Below are 16,008 nucleotides of genomic sequence, written 5' to 3' on the forward strand. Positions count from 1 at the left end.
GCAGAGAGACAAACAGGGAACGAAAAAGCAGGGCCAGCAGTGGCCTGCTTGCTGTATTCACATCGGACTGGGGAAGATTCCTTCAGCCTTTAGGACACAGGCAGCTTCCTTAGGTTCAGGTGGATGCCATTCTTGGATTTGAGGACGAGCTGGGGGATGGGCACCGGGATCTGGGTGGGGTCCGGTGAGAACTCGAAGCGGAGCAGGGACTGGGCCACGACCACCTTCAACTCGTTCATGGCGAAGTGCTGTCCGATGCAATTCCTGGAGGACACGAGGTGGGGGTGGGTGGGGTGACCTATCTCAGCCTTGGGGAGTGGTGCCCCCTCCCCTGCTGCTGTCTCAAAGGCTGCGAGAGCTACTGGACACAGCTGTGAGGCCAGAGAGGGGATTTGAGTCCCGGGTGTGTCCCGGGACTTGCTGGGCAAGTCGCTAAATCTCTCTGGGCATCAGTTTCTTCCGCTGTAAATGGAGGTTGGAACCCTGCCTCTAAGGAGCATTGTGGAGTGGGAATAAAGTGAGGTACCGCCTGTGAAAGGTTATTGCGAGGCTGGGGGCGAGGGCGGCTTAGAAGGGGGAGCAATGTTGCTGGGGAGATCTCAGCTGCCCCCTTGGAGAGGGTGGGGTGGCTCAGGGAGACTGCTGTTCACCGGGACAGGGTGGAGCTGAGGGGGGTGGGAGTCAGGCTGGGTTAGGTCTCCCTATGGACAGTGGGCCCCGGCCTCACCTGGATCCGGCTAGGAAGGGCAGAAAGGCATAGGGGTGTCTGCTGGTCGTCATCTCCGGGGAGAACCTCATGGGGTCGAAGAGCTGCAGGGAGACAGCGGAGTCCATGAGAACCCCAGGGGGAGAGGAGAGAGGAGGGTCTTGAGCACCAAGACCACCCCCCCTTAGCTCAAGGCCCCAGTCCAAAAGAGCCTGGCAGGAGGGGGGCAGGGGCAAGACCCAGGGGGTCCAGGAGGTGGGATAGCTCCAGGCCCAGTCTGGGGGGGACCCTACTAGGCCCTGCCTGCTTTCTAATAATAAGGTATTTATTAAGCGCTTACTATGTGCAAAGCACTGTTCTAAGCGCTGGGGAGGTTACAAGGGGATCAGGTTGTCCCACGGGGGGGCTCACAGTCTTCATTCCCATTTTCCAGATGAGGTAACTGAGGCCCAGAGAAGTGAAGTGACTTACCCAAAGTCACACAGCTAATTGGCAGAGTCGGAATTTGAACCCATGACCTCTGATTCCAAAGCCCGGGCTCTTTCCACTGAGCCACGCTGCTTCTCTGTACCCAGAGCCTCGCCCTCTGCCCCACCTTCGCATGCCCACCCACCAGGCTCGCCCACCACACCCACCCCGCCCTGGGTTCGTACCTCCGGGCTGGGCCACACGCTGGGGTTGCGGTGGAGAGCGTACAAGTGCAGGGAAACCATCTGGTCTGAGGGACGAGACGGAGGGGGTGCTCAGCACGATGGGGGATCAGGAGTCGGGGGCCCCGGGTTCCCCTAAATCTGGTACCCCCCCCCCCCAACCATCCGGGCATCCAGGGCAAGGTGGCCACGTTCCCTCCGGGCAGTGCCAACTAGCACAGATGACTCCTGGATCAGGGGAATCTGGACTGGGCTCCCCACATCGCAACTCTCCAGACCAGGTGCTCCTCCTCCCTGTCCCCACTAGACAGTAAGCTCGTTGCGGGCAGGGAATATGGCTTTTATATTATACTGTACTCAAGCGCTTAATACAGTGCTCTGCACACAGTAAGTGCTCAATAAATACCACTGACCGACTGACTGACCTTTCCTGCCACCAGACCACTGGGCAGAGCCAACGGAGGTCAGGTCAGGACGGCAGGCGGTGGGCCTGGTTCTTCCCTTCTGTCCAAGGTTTTTCCCAGGAAGCGCGGGCCAGCCCACAGGCTGCTGAACAAAAGCCAGGCCTTCCTCCACAATCCCCCAGTACCTAACACTATTGTATCACAATCGCCCAATACAGTGCCCTGTCCCAATAAGCGCTCATTGACTGCTGGATTGATCGCTAGAGGCCGGGCGCAGAGCTGGGAGGCGGATGACTCTCCCTCTGCCCTCCCTCGGCCCGCCCTTCCTTCCTAGGATTCTGTGGTGGGGACCCCGGAGACCGGCTGCCCACCTGCTGGCAGCGAGCGTCCGTCGAAGAAGGTGATGGGTGTGCTGAGCTGGCGGGAGACCACGGGCACCGGCGGGTAGAGGCGCAGAGACTCTTTGATGCACATGGTGGTATAGGTCAGCTGGGCCAGATCCCCCCTTGGAAGGCACCGAACCCAGAGGCTGAGGTGGCGGGGGGGAAGGCCTGGCAGACCTGTATCCTCCCCCCGCCCCCGCCTTTTCCAACCTACACCGGTCCGGCCTCTCCCGTGTCGTCACACTGGGGCAATCTCACCACTGGACGGTGTCCCGGCCCCCCAGGACCTCCTGGATCTCCTCGCGACAGCGCTGCTGATGTTCGGGATGCAGGGCCAAGCAGTAGAGCGCCCAGGAGATGCCGCTGGCTGTGGTGTCGTGGCCTTCAAACATGAACGTGTCCACCTCGGCCCGCAGGTCTGCGTCCGACAGCCCCTCGCCCTCCTCCACCTGGGGAAAGTGCGAGGGGAAGGTCACCCGTGAGGTCTTCCCTCTGCCCAAGTCGGGGCAGGGTCACCCCATGGGGTCTTTTCTTTGTCTAAGCCAGGGGAGGGTCACCCCGTATGGCCTTCTCTCTGTCCGAGTCCAAAACATGTGGCTCGTGGGGACCTTGGCAGGGAAGACGTGGGGCTTGGAACCCCAAGGTGGGGCCTCCACAGCCCAGCATCCTGTCATCAGCCCTGAGCAGGGAGGCCGGAAATCCGGTCATAAAAGGGGCAGTAATAATAATAATGGCATTTACTAAGCACTTACTATGTGCAAAGCACTGTTCTCAGCACTGGAGTAGATACAAGGTAATCAAGTTGTCCCACGTGAGGCTCACAGACTTAATCCCCATTTTCCAGATGAGGTAACTGAGGCCCAGAGAAGTTAAGTGACTTGCCCAAAGTCACACAGCTGACAAGTGGCGGAGCTGGGATTTGAACCCATGACCTCTGACTCCAAAGCCCGGGCTCTTTCCACTGAGCAACTCTGTGGTGTCCGTCCAGCCCAGCCTGGGCCCTCTGTGTCCCGTGTTCCTCTGGTCAGCGCTGGCATCCCTCCGCCCTGGCTACAGCCAGCCCAGCCCCCGGCTTGGATGTGGCACCCGTTTTCCCGAGGACCAGGGAGAGGGAGGCGGCAGAGGCTTGGAGGGTGAGCGGAGATGGACGCCGGATGGGAGTCCATCAGAGACCCATTCCGGGGCCCGTGGGGATTCAAGAAGGGTCCCGAGTGAGGAGGGGGTTGAGGCTGAGGGAGACGAGCAAATGAAGGGAGGCTGGGAGGGTCAAGGAGCAGCAGAACTGTAGTGAGATGGAGAGGGTGGGTGGATGTCAGGAAGAGGCAGCCCCTACCACCCTCTCTCCTGCCGCTCATCCTCCCTCTTTCCCACCCTCCCCACCTTTCCCCTTCCCACTCTCCCACCGCTCTTCCCACCCCTGTGTGTTCTAGAAACATCTCCCCCAAGGCCCCTTCTCCACCCATCCACCCCGAGGCCTTATTTACCCTGCTGGCCGGTACACCCTCGGGTGAATATTCAACACTCCCAGACCCCAACGAAGCCAAGCGGGTCATGAGTTAATGTGATCACTGGCCATTAGGGCAAGGGGCAGCAGGCCAGGGGGGGAAATGGGGGAGGGGCCGAGAGGGTAAAGAGAGATGGACCGAAAAGAGACCTCACTTCATAAATACTATTATTATTATTGACAACAGACAGAGAGGGATTCAGGGGTTGTGGGGGGGGGGGGGGAGTAAAAGAGACAGAGACTGAGAGACAGTGAAGGAAAAGAGATACAGAAGAAAGATAAATCTTGGCAGTTGGGTGAAATCAGAAAGGGGATGATATAGAGAGAAGAGACAGGCACAGAGAGAAGCAGCGTGGCTCAGTGGAAAGAGCCCGGGCTTTGGAGTCAGAGGTCATGGGTTCAAATCTCAGATCCGCCAATTAACTTAACTCATTTAACTTCTCTGGGCCTCAGTGACCTCATCTGGAAAATGGGGATTAAGACTGTGAGCCCCCCCGTGGGACAACCTGATCACCTTGTAACCTCCTTACTGTTTAGAACAGTGCTTTGCACATAGTAAGCACTTAATAAATGCCATTATTATGATTATTATTAGGACAGGGGGAAGCTACAGAGATCTAGGGGAGAGGCAGAGAAAAGACAGGCAGAAAGAGCTAGAGGGACAAAGAATGGAGGAGATGCAGACAGGAGCGAGAGACAGCGAGAGCAGCATAGCCTACTGGATAGAGCATGGGCCTGGAGGATTTGGTGCTCTCATCCTGACTCTGCCACTTGTCTGCTGTGGGACCTTGGACAAGTCACTTAACTTCTCTGTGCCTCAGCTACCTCAACTGTAGAATGGGGATTAAGCCTGTGAGCCCCATGGGGGATACGGACTGTGTCCAACTGAATTAGGTTGTATCGATCCCTGCGCTTAGTACAGTTACCTCATCTGTAAAATGGGGATTAAGACAGTAAACCCTATGCAGGACAGGAACTGTGTCCACCCCAATTTGCTTATATTCACCTCAGTGCTTAGTACGGTGCCTGGCACATAGTAAGCACTTAATAAATACCACAGTTGTTATTATTAGTGCCTGGCACTTAGTAAGTGTTTAACAAATACCATTAAAAAAAGAGGTGGGAAGAGACAACAGAGACAGAAAAAGAGAGGCGAGAGGGACAGTCTCTTTTAGTCATTCAATCGTATTTATTGAGTGCTTTCTGTGTGAAAAGCACTGTACTAAGCGCTTGGGAGCATACACTATCACAATAAAAAGACACATTCCCTGCCCACAATGTCATTACAGTCTAGAGGGGGACGGGTTTTGTCTTTGCCATAGAGACGAGGGTCACCGCTGCCCTCCTTTTCAGTAACCCCAGATCTGGACAGCTCTTGGTTCAGTAAGTTAATGTTTACAGGAAAACGCACATGATTCCGTCAAAGCTCCCTGTACCTTAAGGTTACATAAAGTTCCCCAAAAGAGAGGTGCCAACTGAAGTCCATGCCTCAGTGGGGGTTTCCAGGAACCCCAGCCACCAGCTCTATGCTAGGCTCCGGGTGGGTTGGTCAGTCAATTGTATTGAGTGCTTACTGTGTGCAGAGCACTGTACTAAGCGCTTGGGAGAGTACAATATAATAATATAACAGACACATTCTCTGCCCACAGCGAGCTTGCAGTCTAGAGGGGAAAACAGACATGAATAGAAATAGTGCCGTGGCGAGGGGGATGAATAAAGGGGTTCAAAGACAATATCATTTTCCAGACTGTGAGCTCACTGTGGGCACTCACCTTGGCACAGATCAGGATGTCCAGAAAATCCAGGTGTCTTTTCTTCAGGATCTTCTCCAGCTCCTGCTCATCCTTCAGCAACTCCTTCCGGTTCTGGATCACCTGATCTGGGTCAGAGAAGAGAGCCACCCGTCACATGCCCCCAGCCTGCCAACTTTTCTGATCCGCGGTGACTCCCGTGGACTGTAGGCAAAGGACGATGACCGGCGTTCACCCTAAGATCACCGGATCTCGGGGGGCAGGGAGGGCCTCGGGTCTCAGGTCAGGCCATCCTGCAGTGCCAGGGTCAGCCGAGGCAGGGGGTGGATGCCAACCTGCAGGGAAGCATGGCACTGACCCAGGGTGGACACAGCAGCCCTGACCCGGGGCAAATACCGGTCCGCAGAGGCCAGCAAGCCTGACCCCTTGGCCAGAGCAGCGCTGACCCGGGATGGACCAGCCGTTCACCTGTGTGACGGTGCGCTTTCTCGCAGGCCTTCCGGAAGCGCCGGCCGCTGGGGGTGAGCCAATACACGAAGTTGTTGTGGTACTGGAAATGGAGGACTCGATGAGTGATTAGGGAAGTCAGGTCCGACACCGCCTGCGTGTAGGAGTTGGAGTCGCTGGAGGAGAAAGGACACCGAGACTCAGAAAGCCAGCGGAACCGTCCCCCGGACGGCTGCCCTCTGAAGCCTGGGCCCTTGCCGCTGACCGGTCCAGCTGGCAGTTGCTGTGGTGACTGAAGGCACACTTCAAGATGGTGTCCAGAGCCATGAGGCTGATGTGCTGGAACAACTCCACGGTCTCCCCCTGGGCCGCCAGCTTCTCCCATTTGTCCTGCAGACAGGTGTAATTTATTGATTTCTATTCACGTCAGTCTCCCCCTCTCGACTGTAAGCTCGTTGTGGTCCGGGAATGCGTTTGTTCATTCATTCAATCGTATTTATTGAGCGCTTACTGAGTGCAGAGCACCGTACTAAGCGCTTGGGAAGTACAAGTTGGCAACATAAAGAGACGGTCCCTACCCAACAACGGGCTCACAGTCTAGAAGGGGGAGACAGACAACAATTTTATATCATACTCTCCCAAGCGCTTAATACAGTGCTCAGCGCACGGTAAGCACTCAAATTTGATTGACTGACTGCAGTCGCACACAGAGGGAGGAGAAACGGTAGGAATTCATAATAATAATAATAATTGTGGTATTCGTTAAGCACTTACTAAGTGCCAAGCACTGCGCTAGGGTGGATACAAGCAAATTGGATCGGACACAGCCCCCGTCCCGCGTTGGGCTCGCGGTCTTAATCCCCATTTTACAGATGAGGGAACTGAGGCCCAGAGAAGCTAAGTGATTTGCCCAAGGCCCCACAGCAGGCAAGTGGCGGAGCCCGGATTAGAACCGAGGTCCTGGCACTCATTCTTTTCTCCGCAGCGATTGAGGGTCAGAAGTAGGGAATCGACTCAGCACTCTGGGGCAAGCACTGTGCTCGGGGCGGAGCCAGCCTGAGCCGCTTAAACATGGTCCCAGTCCTCCTGGGGCTCATGGGGTGGGGGAACCAGCTCTTCCGAGCTTCTCCAGCCCCTAAGGCCTGGGGTCTGCCACTAAGGGGGGAGCGCAAGATGGGGGCCTGGAGGAAAGGCCATCTCCTGGGCCATCGGCTCTCGGGGTGACTGTCGGGACCCTTCTCCCCCTTCTAGACTGTGAGCCCGCCGTTGGGTAGGGACTGTCCCTATGTGTTGCTGACTTGTACTTCCCAAGCGCTTAGTACAGTGCTCTGCACACAGTAAGTGCTCAATAAATACGATTGATTGATTGATTGATTCTTTGGGAGGATTCTGGGTAACGGCCCAGTTGGCCCCGTGCCCTCACCAGCATCACCGTGGCGGAGTCGGCCATCAGCTGGACGTAGGGTTTCAGGATGTTGAGGTGAAAACCGGGAGTCAGCAGCTTCCGGTGCTGGAACCACTGGGGCCCGTTGGACACCAGGAGCCCATTGCCTGGGGAGGTGGGGGAAAAGGAGGAGGAGGTGGCCAGTAGGCCAGGGGGAGTTTTAGGCCACCGGCGGTGCCGAGGGGTCTCAGGGGGAAGGGAGGAGTGGAGGTGCGGTGGGGGAAGGCCCACACTTCTAGACTGCGAGCCCACTGTTGGGTAGGGACTGTCTCTATATGTTGCCAACGCTTAGTACAGTGCTCTGCACACAGTAAGCACTCAATAAATGCGATTGATTGATTGATTGATTGCCCATGGTGGCCGGCCGAGACGCAGACGGGAACCCTCCAGGCGATCATGGGGGATAGGTGGGCGGAGGGAGGAAGGAGAGGGTGACCCGCGCCACTCTGCTCCCCGCGGCCTTTTGGAAGCAGGGTGGGAAGCGAGGCTGTTGGCTTCAAACGGGGCTCTGCACACAGTGGGTGCTCAATAAATACCATAGATGGATTGATTGATTGGCTGGGGGAGGGACCTACCAATCCACAGGGAGAGAAACTGATACCCCAGATGGCTTTTGGGATCTGCGGAACAAAGCAAAGAACCTCCCTCAGTGGGCCGACCTCGAGTGGCAGCTCCTCGGGGGGCAGGACACGAGCCTAGTGGGCGATGTCTTCTCCCGAGCTCTCGGTGAGCACCTTCGACCCCCCTGGGACACCCCCTTCTGCGCCACCCCCACACCCTTTCCTTCTCCAAACCACCTCCCGGTCCCCCTTCAAAGACACCTCCTCCAGAAGGCCTTCCCCTGATCACACGTTGTGAGCGGGGAAGGAGTCTCTTATATTGTACTCTCCCAAGTGCTTAGAGAAGCAGCGTGGCTCAGTGGAAAGAGCACGGCTTTTGGAGTCAGAGGTCATGGGTTCAAATCCCTACTCCTCCAATTGTCAGCTGGGTGACTTTGGACAAGTCACTTCACTTCTCTGTGCCTCAGTTACCTCATCTGTAAAGTGGGGATTAAGACTGTGAGCCCCCCGTGGGACAACCTGATCACCTTGTAACCTCCCCAGCGCTTAGAACAGTGCTTTACACATAGTAAGCGCTTAATAAATGCCGTTATTATTATTATTACAGTGCTCTGCACACAGTATGAACTTAATAAATGAGTGACTGACCCCTGACTCCGCTCACGTAAGCTAGCCCACCCCCCGCAGCCCTCAAGGACAGATTTGGTGTGGACCGGTTTCTCCCCGGGGGGGCTTCTGGGGACATCCACTCCCCTCTCCTCCCGCCACCTTGTCCAACCCCCTCACCTCCACGGCTCAGCACAGCCTTCATGTAATCGGGGTGATAGATCTGACAGAGTACTATGAACCCACCCAGCCAGCGTGGGAAGGCGTAAGGATATTTCTCTGACAGCGAGGAAGTCTTGTCTAATTCTTGGCTCGGCTGGAACTGCGGGGAGACAAGGAAAGGTGGAGCGGTCAGTCAATCATTTATTGAGTGCTTACTGGGTGCACAGCACGTACTAAGCACTTGGGAGAGTACAATAGAACAAACGGACACACTCCCTGCCCACGGTGGGCTTATAGGACTGAGTGCCTTGCTGTTCAAACTAGGCATGGGGTATACCATAAATACAATAATTATGGTATTTGTTAAGCACTTAACAGTGTCAAGCACTGTTCTAAGTTCTGGGGCACTGTCTAAATAGTCTGCCCTGTGCCCAGAATATATATAGTAATAATGGCATTTACTAAGCGCTTACTATGTGCAAAGCACTATATATATAAAATGTATATATTTTATAGAAAGACATATACATACATATGACTATATATAAAATGGTAGTTACTAAGCGCTTATGTGCCAAACACTATATATATATAAAAAAGTATATGTTTTATATAGAGACACATACATACATATGTCTACATATAAAATGGTAGTTATTAAGCGCTTACTATGTGCAAAGGACTGTTCTAAGCACTGTGGTAGATACCTGCTCCTTTATTCATCCCTTCTTCCAGACCCACAGGACTTATGTATATATCTATAATTTATTTATATACATGTCTGTCTCCCCCTCTAGACTGTAAGCTCCTTGTGGGCAGGGAGTGTGTCTATTTATTGTTATATTGCACCCTCCCAAGTGCTTAGCACAGTTCTCTGCACCCAGTAAGCGCTCAATAAATGCAATTGAATAAATGAATGAATACAAGTTCATCAGGTTGGACGCAGTCCCTGTCTTGCTCTTAATCCCCATTTTACGTGTGAGATAACTGTGGCGCAGAGAAGTGAAGTGACTTGCCCAAGGTCACCCGCAGACATGTGGTGGAGTGGGGCTAGAACCCAGGTCCTTCTGACTTCCAAGCCCATGCTCTATCCTCTAGACCATGCTGCTTCTCCCCAGATAGGGAGTAAATTGTATTTATTGAGCGCTTACTGTGTGCAGAGCACTGTTTTAAGTGCTTGGGAAGTACAAGTCGGCAACATATAATAATAACGGTATTTGTTAAGCGCTTACTATGTGCCAAGCACTGTTCTAAATACTGGGGAGGTTACAAGGTGATCAGATTGTCCCATGGGGGGCTCACAATCTTAATCCCCATTTTACAGATGAGGTAACTGAGGCACAGAGAAGTTTAAGTGACTTGCCCAAAGTCACACAGCTGACAGTTGGCGGAGCCGGGATTTGAACTCATGACCCCTGACTCCAAAGCCCGGGCTCTTGCCACTGAGCCATGCTGCTTCTCTATATATAGATGGTCCCTACCCAACAACGGGCTCACAGTCTAGAAGGGGGAGATGGCTTCATCTACCAACTCTGTGTGGATAATTCCCAAATAAACCCCTCCCGCCCTGATCTCTCTCTCCCTCTCTGCAGTCTCATATTTTCACCTGCCTTCAAGACATTTCTATTTGGATATCCCGCTGTCACCTCAAACGTAACATGCCCAAAACGGAGCTCCTAATCTTCCCACCCAAACCCCATCCTCTCCCTGACTTTCCCCACTCTGTAGTTGGGAAACTCTGAACCACCATCCTTCCTGTCCCACAGGAGCATAACGTTGGCGTTATCCTTGACTCCTCTCTCTCATTTAACCCACATATTTAATCATTAAATCCTGTCTGTTCGACCTTCACAACATTGCTAAAATCTACCCTTTCCTCTCCATCCAAATTGCTACCACATTAGCGCAAGCACTTATTCGACCCTGCCTCGATTACTCTTTGCTGACCTCCCGGACTCCTGTCTCTCCCCACACAGGTCCAAACTTCACCCTGCTGTCTGGATCATTTTTCTACAAGAATGTTCAAGCCATACTTCCCCATTCCTCAAAACCCCCGGGGTTTGACGAGCCACCTCCGCATCAAACAGAAACTCCTCACCAATGGCTTTAAAGCATTCAATCATCTTGGCCCCTCCTAGCTCACTTTTCCTTTTCTTCTACTCCTTTCTGGATTGCCCTGACCTGCTCCCTTTATTCATCCCCGTCCAAACCAACCCCGCAACACTTACGTAGAAATCTGTAATTTATTTTACATTGTCCGTCTCCCCCTTTAGACTGCTAGCTCGTTATGGGCAGGTAATGTGTCTGTTCTACTGTACTCTACCAAGCACTTGGTACAGTGCTCTGTACCCAATAAGCGCTCAATAAATATGATTGACCAACTGACTGCGGGCTCTGAATCACTGTCTCCAATAATCCAGATGGTTTTATGGGGAGGAATACCGATCGATGAGCTGCTCTTCGGGTCCACGGAGGCCTGAACTAGCAGAAACAAGCAGATGGTACAGCAGGAAAGACTGCAGTTAGACAGGAGAAGAATTTCCTAGAAGTCATGGAAGAGAGTGAACAGGAAGCAGAAAGGAGCAGGACGTTGTGACTCGACCCTCCTTTCCTCTTCTCCCACTCCTTTTTGCGTTGTCCTCAATCCCCCTCCCAGCCCCACAGCACTTATGTACATATTTGTCATTTATTGATTTCTATTAATGCCTGTCTCCCTCTCTAGACTATAAGCTCGTTGTGGGCGGGGAATGTGTCTGTTATATTGTACTCTCCCAAGTGCTTAGTACAGTGCTTTGCACACAGTAAACACTCAATACAATTAAATGAATGAGTCTACGTGCCCATTAATGGTGGACCATGCTGCGTACTTCTGTCACCTGCCTGGAAGCAGGGGGCTGGACTAGTTGGGCTCTTACATTCATTCAATCGTTTTTATTGAGTGCTTACTGTGTGCAAACCACTGTACTAAGCGTTTGGGAGAGCACAATATAACATTAAAGAATAAATGGGAGACCTCTCCCCCTCCAAGTTCTAGGTGTTCTGAACTCCTCTGGAGAGATTAGCTCAGATAGATTTCGGAGCGGCGAAGGCTACCCCACTCTCCCTTATGGTTTGTCCTCTAATCTGCCCCACTCTGGGCTTCTCTTTCTCTCTCCCTTCCTCTTTTTTTCTCTCTCCCCCCTCCACTTTCTGCCCTGTCCACCCTCCCATCTATCTTGCTTTCTGGCCTGCCCTGTCCCCTGTTCTGCCCGGCTCTCTGCTTTGTCTGCTCTGCACACAGTAAGCGCTCAATAAATACGATTGATTGATTTGTCACTCTCCGGTTTGCTCTGACCCCTGCTCTTTCCTCCTTTCTGCCCTTCCCTACTCTCTGCTTCCTTCCACTCTCCAGTTTGCTCTGCCCAACTTTCTGCTTTGTCCGCTCTCTGGTTTGCTCTGATTTCTGCTCTTCCCTACGTTCTGCTTCCTTCCACTCTCCAGTTTGCTCTCCCTCTGTTCTTCCCTACTCTCTGCTTCCTTCCACTCTCCAGTTTGCTTTCGCCTCTGCTCTTCCCTACTCTGCTTCCTTCCAATCTCCAGTTTGCTCTGCCCACTATGCTGCCCTGTTCTCTGCTCTGCCCAACTTTCCGCTTTGTCCGCTGTCCGGTTTGCTCTCCCCTCTGCTCTTCCCTACTCTCCGCTTCCTTCCACTCTCCGGTTTGCTTTTGCCTCTGCTCTTCCCTACTCTCTGCTTTCTTCCACTCCCCAGTTTGCTCTGCCCTCTATGCTGCCCTGTTCTCTGCTCTGCCCAACTTTCCGCTTTGTCCGTTCTCCAGTTTGCTCTTCCCTCTGTTCTTCCCTACTCTCTGCTTCCTTCCACTCTCCAGTTTGCTCTCCCCTCTGTTCTTCCCTACTCTCTGCTTCCTTCCACTCTCCAGTTTGCTTTTGCCTCTGCTCTTCCCTACTCTGCTTCCTTCCACTCTCCAGTTTGCTCTTCCCTCTATGCAGCCCTGTTGTCTGCTGTGCCCAACTTTCCGCTTTGTCCGCTCTCCGGTTTGCTCTCCCCTCTGTTCTTCCCTACTCTCTGCTTCCTTCCACTCTCCAATCAATCAATCAATCGTATTTATTGAGCGCTGTGTGCAGAGCACTGTACTAAGCGCTTGGGAAGTCCAAGTTGGCAACATATAAAGTCCCTACCCAACAGTGGGCTCACAGTCTAAAAGGGGTAGACAGAGAACAAAACCAAACATACTAACAAAATAAAATAGAATAAATATGTACAAGTAAAATAGAGTAATACTAACAGAATAAAATAAATAGAATAGATATGTACAATCAATCAATCAATTGTATTTATTGAGCGCTTATTATGTGCAGAGCACTGTACCAAGTGCTTGGGAAGTACAAATTGGCAACACACAGAGACAGTCCCTACCCAACAGTGGGCTCACAGTCTAAAAGGGGGAGACAGAGAATAGAACCAAACATACCAACAAAATAAAATAAATAGGATAGAAATGTACAAGTAAAATAAATAAATAAATAAATAGAGTAATAAATATGTACAACCATATATACATATATACAGGTGCTGTGGGGAAGGGAAGGAGGTAAGATGGGGGGATGGAGAGGGGGACGAGGGGGAGAGGAAGGAAGGGGCTCAGTCTGGGAAGGCCTCCTGGAGGAGGTGAGCTCTCAGTAGGGCCTTGAAGGGAGGAAGAGAGCTAGCTTGGCGGAGGGGCAGAGGGAGGGCATTCCGGGCCAGTTTGCTCTCCCCTCTGTTCTTCCCTCCGCTCTGCTTCCTTCCACCCTCCAGTTTGCTCCGCCCGACTTTCTGCTTTGTCCACTCTCCGTGCCTCCCAGTAAGCTCCCCTCTACCTCCAGGTTGTGTCCGAGCAACCAGTGGGCCGGGGGGCCGGGGAACTGGGCGAAGGTCTTGAGCAGCTTCTGCTTCAGGAGGAAAAGCTGGGTGCCCTTGATGAGGAGCAGGACCAGGGCCAGGCAGAGCAGGGCCAGCGAGGCGGGGGGCCCCCAGCCCGTCCCCTGGTCCGGTGGGGGGACCATGGTGTGGGCTCTTCGGTGTCTGACCTGGGACTGAGCCCCCGCACCCAAGGGACCCCAATGACCTGTCCGGGGGCTGGACAGAGGGGCCGCCCAAAGCGCCGCCTGCCGGCACCAAGCGGAACTCATCACCATCATCATCATCATCATCATCATCATCAATCCTATTTATTGAGCGCTCACTGTGTGCGGAGCACTGGACTAAGCGCTTGGGAAGTCCAAGTTGGCAACATCTAGAGACGGCCCCTACCCAACAGCGGGCTCACAGTCTAAAAGGGGGAGACAGAGAACAAAACCAAACATACTAACAAAATAAAATAAATAGAATAGATATGGACAAGTATAATAAATAGATAAATAAATAGAGTAATAAATATGGACAAACATATATACAGGTATACGGAACTGAGACCCAACTGGCCCCGTTTAATAAGAATCAATCAACCGTATTTACTGAGCGCTTACTGCACTGCACTAAGCGCTCGGGAAGTCCAAGCTGCCAACATCTAGAGACGGTCCCTACCCAACGGCGGGCTCACAGTCTGGAAGGGGGAGACAGAGAACAAAACAAAGCATATTAACAAAATAAAAGAAATAGAATGGATATGTACAAGTAAAATAAATAAATAAAAGAATAATGATGGCCGTTATGAAGCGCTTACTGTGTGCAAAGCACCGTTCTCAGCGCTGGGGAGGTTCCAAGGTCAGCAGGTTGTCCCACGGGGGCGCACAGTCTTCATCCCCATTTTCCAGATGAGGGAACTGAGGCACAGAGAAGTGAAGTGACTTGCCCAAAGTCATTCATTCATTCAAGCGTATTTATTGAGCGCTTACTGCGTGCAGAGCACTGGACTGAGCGCTTGGGAAGTACAAGTTGGCAACATCTAGAGATGTTCCCTACCCAACAGTGGGCTCACAGTCTAGAAGGGGGAGACAGAGAACAAAACAAAACATAGTAACAAAATAAAATAAATAGACTAAATATGTACAAATAAAATATAGTAATAAATCCGTACAAACATATATACATCTATACAGGTGCTGTGGGGAGGGGAAGGAGGTAAGGCAGGGGGGATGGGGAGGGGGAGGAGAGGGAGAGGAAGGAGGGGGCTCAGTCTGGGAAGGCCTCCTGGAGGAGGTGAGCTCTCAGTAGGGCTTTGAAGTCACACAGCTGACACTTGGAGGAGTCGGGATTTGAACCCATGACCTCTGACTCCAAAGCCCGTGCTCTTTCCACTAAGCCACTCTGCTTAATAATAGTAATAATAATAATAATAATAATAATAATAATGGCATTTGATAAGCGTTTACTATGTGCAAAGCACTGTTCTAAGCGCTGGGGGGGTATACAAGGTGATCAGGTTGTCCCACGGGGGGCTCACAGTCTTCATCTCCATTTTACAGATGAGGTACATATGTTGCCGACTTGTACTTCCCAAGCGCTTAGTACAGAGCTCTGCACACAGTAAGCGCTCAATAAAGATGATTGAATGAATGAATGAAAGGTAACTGAGTCCCAGAGAAGCAGCGTGGCTCAGTGCAAAGAGCACGGGCTTTGGAGTCAGAGATCATGGGTTCAAATCCCGGCTCCACCAACTGTCAGCTGTGTGACTTTCGGCAATCACTTCACTGGGCCTCATTTACCTCATCTGTAAAATAGGGATTAAGGTGGGACAACCTGATCACCTTGTAACCTCCCCAGCGCTTAGAACAGTGCTTTGTACATCGTAAGCGCTTAATAAATGCCATCATCATTATTATTAAGTGACTTGCCCAAAGTCACACACCTGACAAGTGGCAGAGCCGGGATTAGAACCCATGACCTCTGGCTCCCAAGCCCGGGCTCTTTCCACTGAGCCACGCTGCCCTTGGCCTAGCGGGGGGAAAAGGGCGGGGAGGGGGTCACTCAAGACCACCAGTGGTGCCGAGGTTTCCCTGCGGGGGAGGGCCAGGGGTTCCCCCGAGGAGCAGAGAGCCTCCAAACCCAGCCTCAGAAATGGGATAATAATCATTCATTCATTCAATCGTATTTATTGAGCGCTTACTGTGTGCAGAGCACTGTAACTAAGGGCTTGGGAAGTCCAAGTTGGCAACATATAGAGACGGCCCCTACCCAACAGCTGGCTGACAGTCTAGAAGGGGGAGACAGACAACAAAGCAAAACATATTAACAGAATAAAATAAATAGAATAGTAAATATTGAGCGCTTACTTTGTGCAGAGCACTGTACTAAGCGCTTGGGAAGTACAAATGGGCCACATACAGAGACGGTCCCTACCCAACAGCTGGCTGACAGTCTAGAAGGGGGAGACAGACAACAAAGCAAACCATATTAACAGAATAAAATAAAT

The 16,008-nt window shown here is 52.3% G+C and overlaps 1 protein-coding gene across 2 annotated transcripts; it reads right to left on the bottom strand.

Moving 5' to 3' along the window:
- Positions 1 to 11: 11 nt before the first annotated feature.
- On the bottom strand, positions 12 to 13,695 carry LOC119940116 (cytochrome P450 4B1-like). Of its 2 annotated transcripts, XM_038760169.1 has the most exons (12): positions 13,475 to 13,660; positions 8,636 to 8,777; positions 7,865 to 7,909; positions 7,269 to 7,396; positions 6,111 to 6,235; positions 5,867 to 6,021; positions 5,420 to 5,526; positions 2,402 to 2,592; positions 2,132 to 2,265; positions 1,360 to 1,424; positions 728 to 810; positions 12 to 264 (listed from the first exon to the last, which is right to left on the bottom strand). In XM_038760169.1, the coding sequence occupies exons 1-12, from the start codon at positions 13,658 to 13,660 to the stop codon at positions 90 to 92; spliced, it is 1,536 nt and encodes a 511-aa protein (XP_038616097.1). In that variant the 3' UTR covers positions 12 to 89. The 2 variants fall into 2 exon arrangements, with proteins under 2 accessions (XP_038616097.1, XP_038616098.1); XM_038760170.1 differs by lacking the exon at positions 7,865 to 7,909 and having other exon boundaries at positions 13,475 to 13,695.
- Positions 13,696 to 16,008: the final 2,313 nt, after the last annotated feature.

The sequence above is a fragment of the Tachyglossus aculeatus genome, chromosome 18, assembly GCF_015852505.1.
Source record: "Tachyglossus aculeatus isolate mTacAcu1 chromosome 18, mTacAcu1.pri, whole genome shotgun sequence".
NCBI classification, from domain to species: Eukaryota; Metazoa; Chordata; class Mammalia; order Monotremata; family Tachyglossidae; genus Tachyglossus; species Tachyglossus aculeatus.

What these genes read in the sequence shown, in the direction of transcription:
- LOC119940116 (XM_038760169.1), bottom strand. Translation starts at nt 13,660, where the DNA reads ATGGTCCCCCCACCGGACCAGGGGACGGGCTGGGGGCCCCCCGCCTCG. An exon ending in GCGTGTGGCCCAGCCCGGAG is followed by an intron (nt 811 to 1,359) that starts GTACGAACCCAG and finishes GTCTCCCTGCAG; the next exon opens with CTCTTCGACCCCATGAGGTT. An exon ending in CCCTTCCTAGCCGGATCCAG is followed by an intron (nt 265 to 727) that starts GTGAGGCCGGGG and finishes CGTGTCCTCCAG; the next exon opens with GAATTGCATCGGACAGCACT.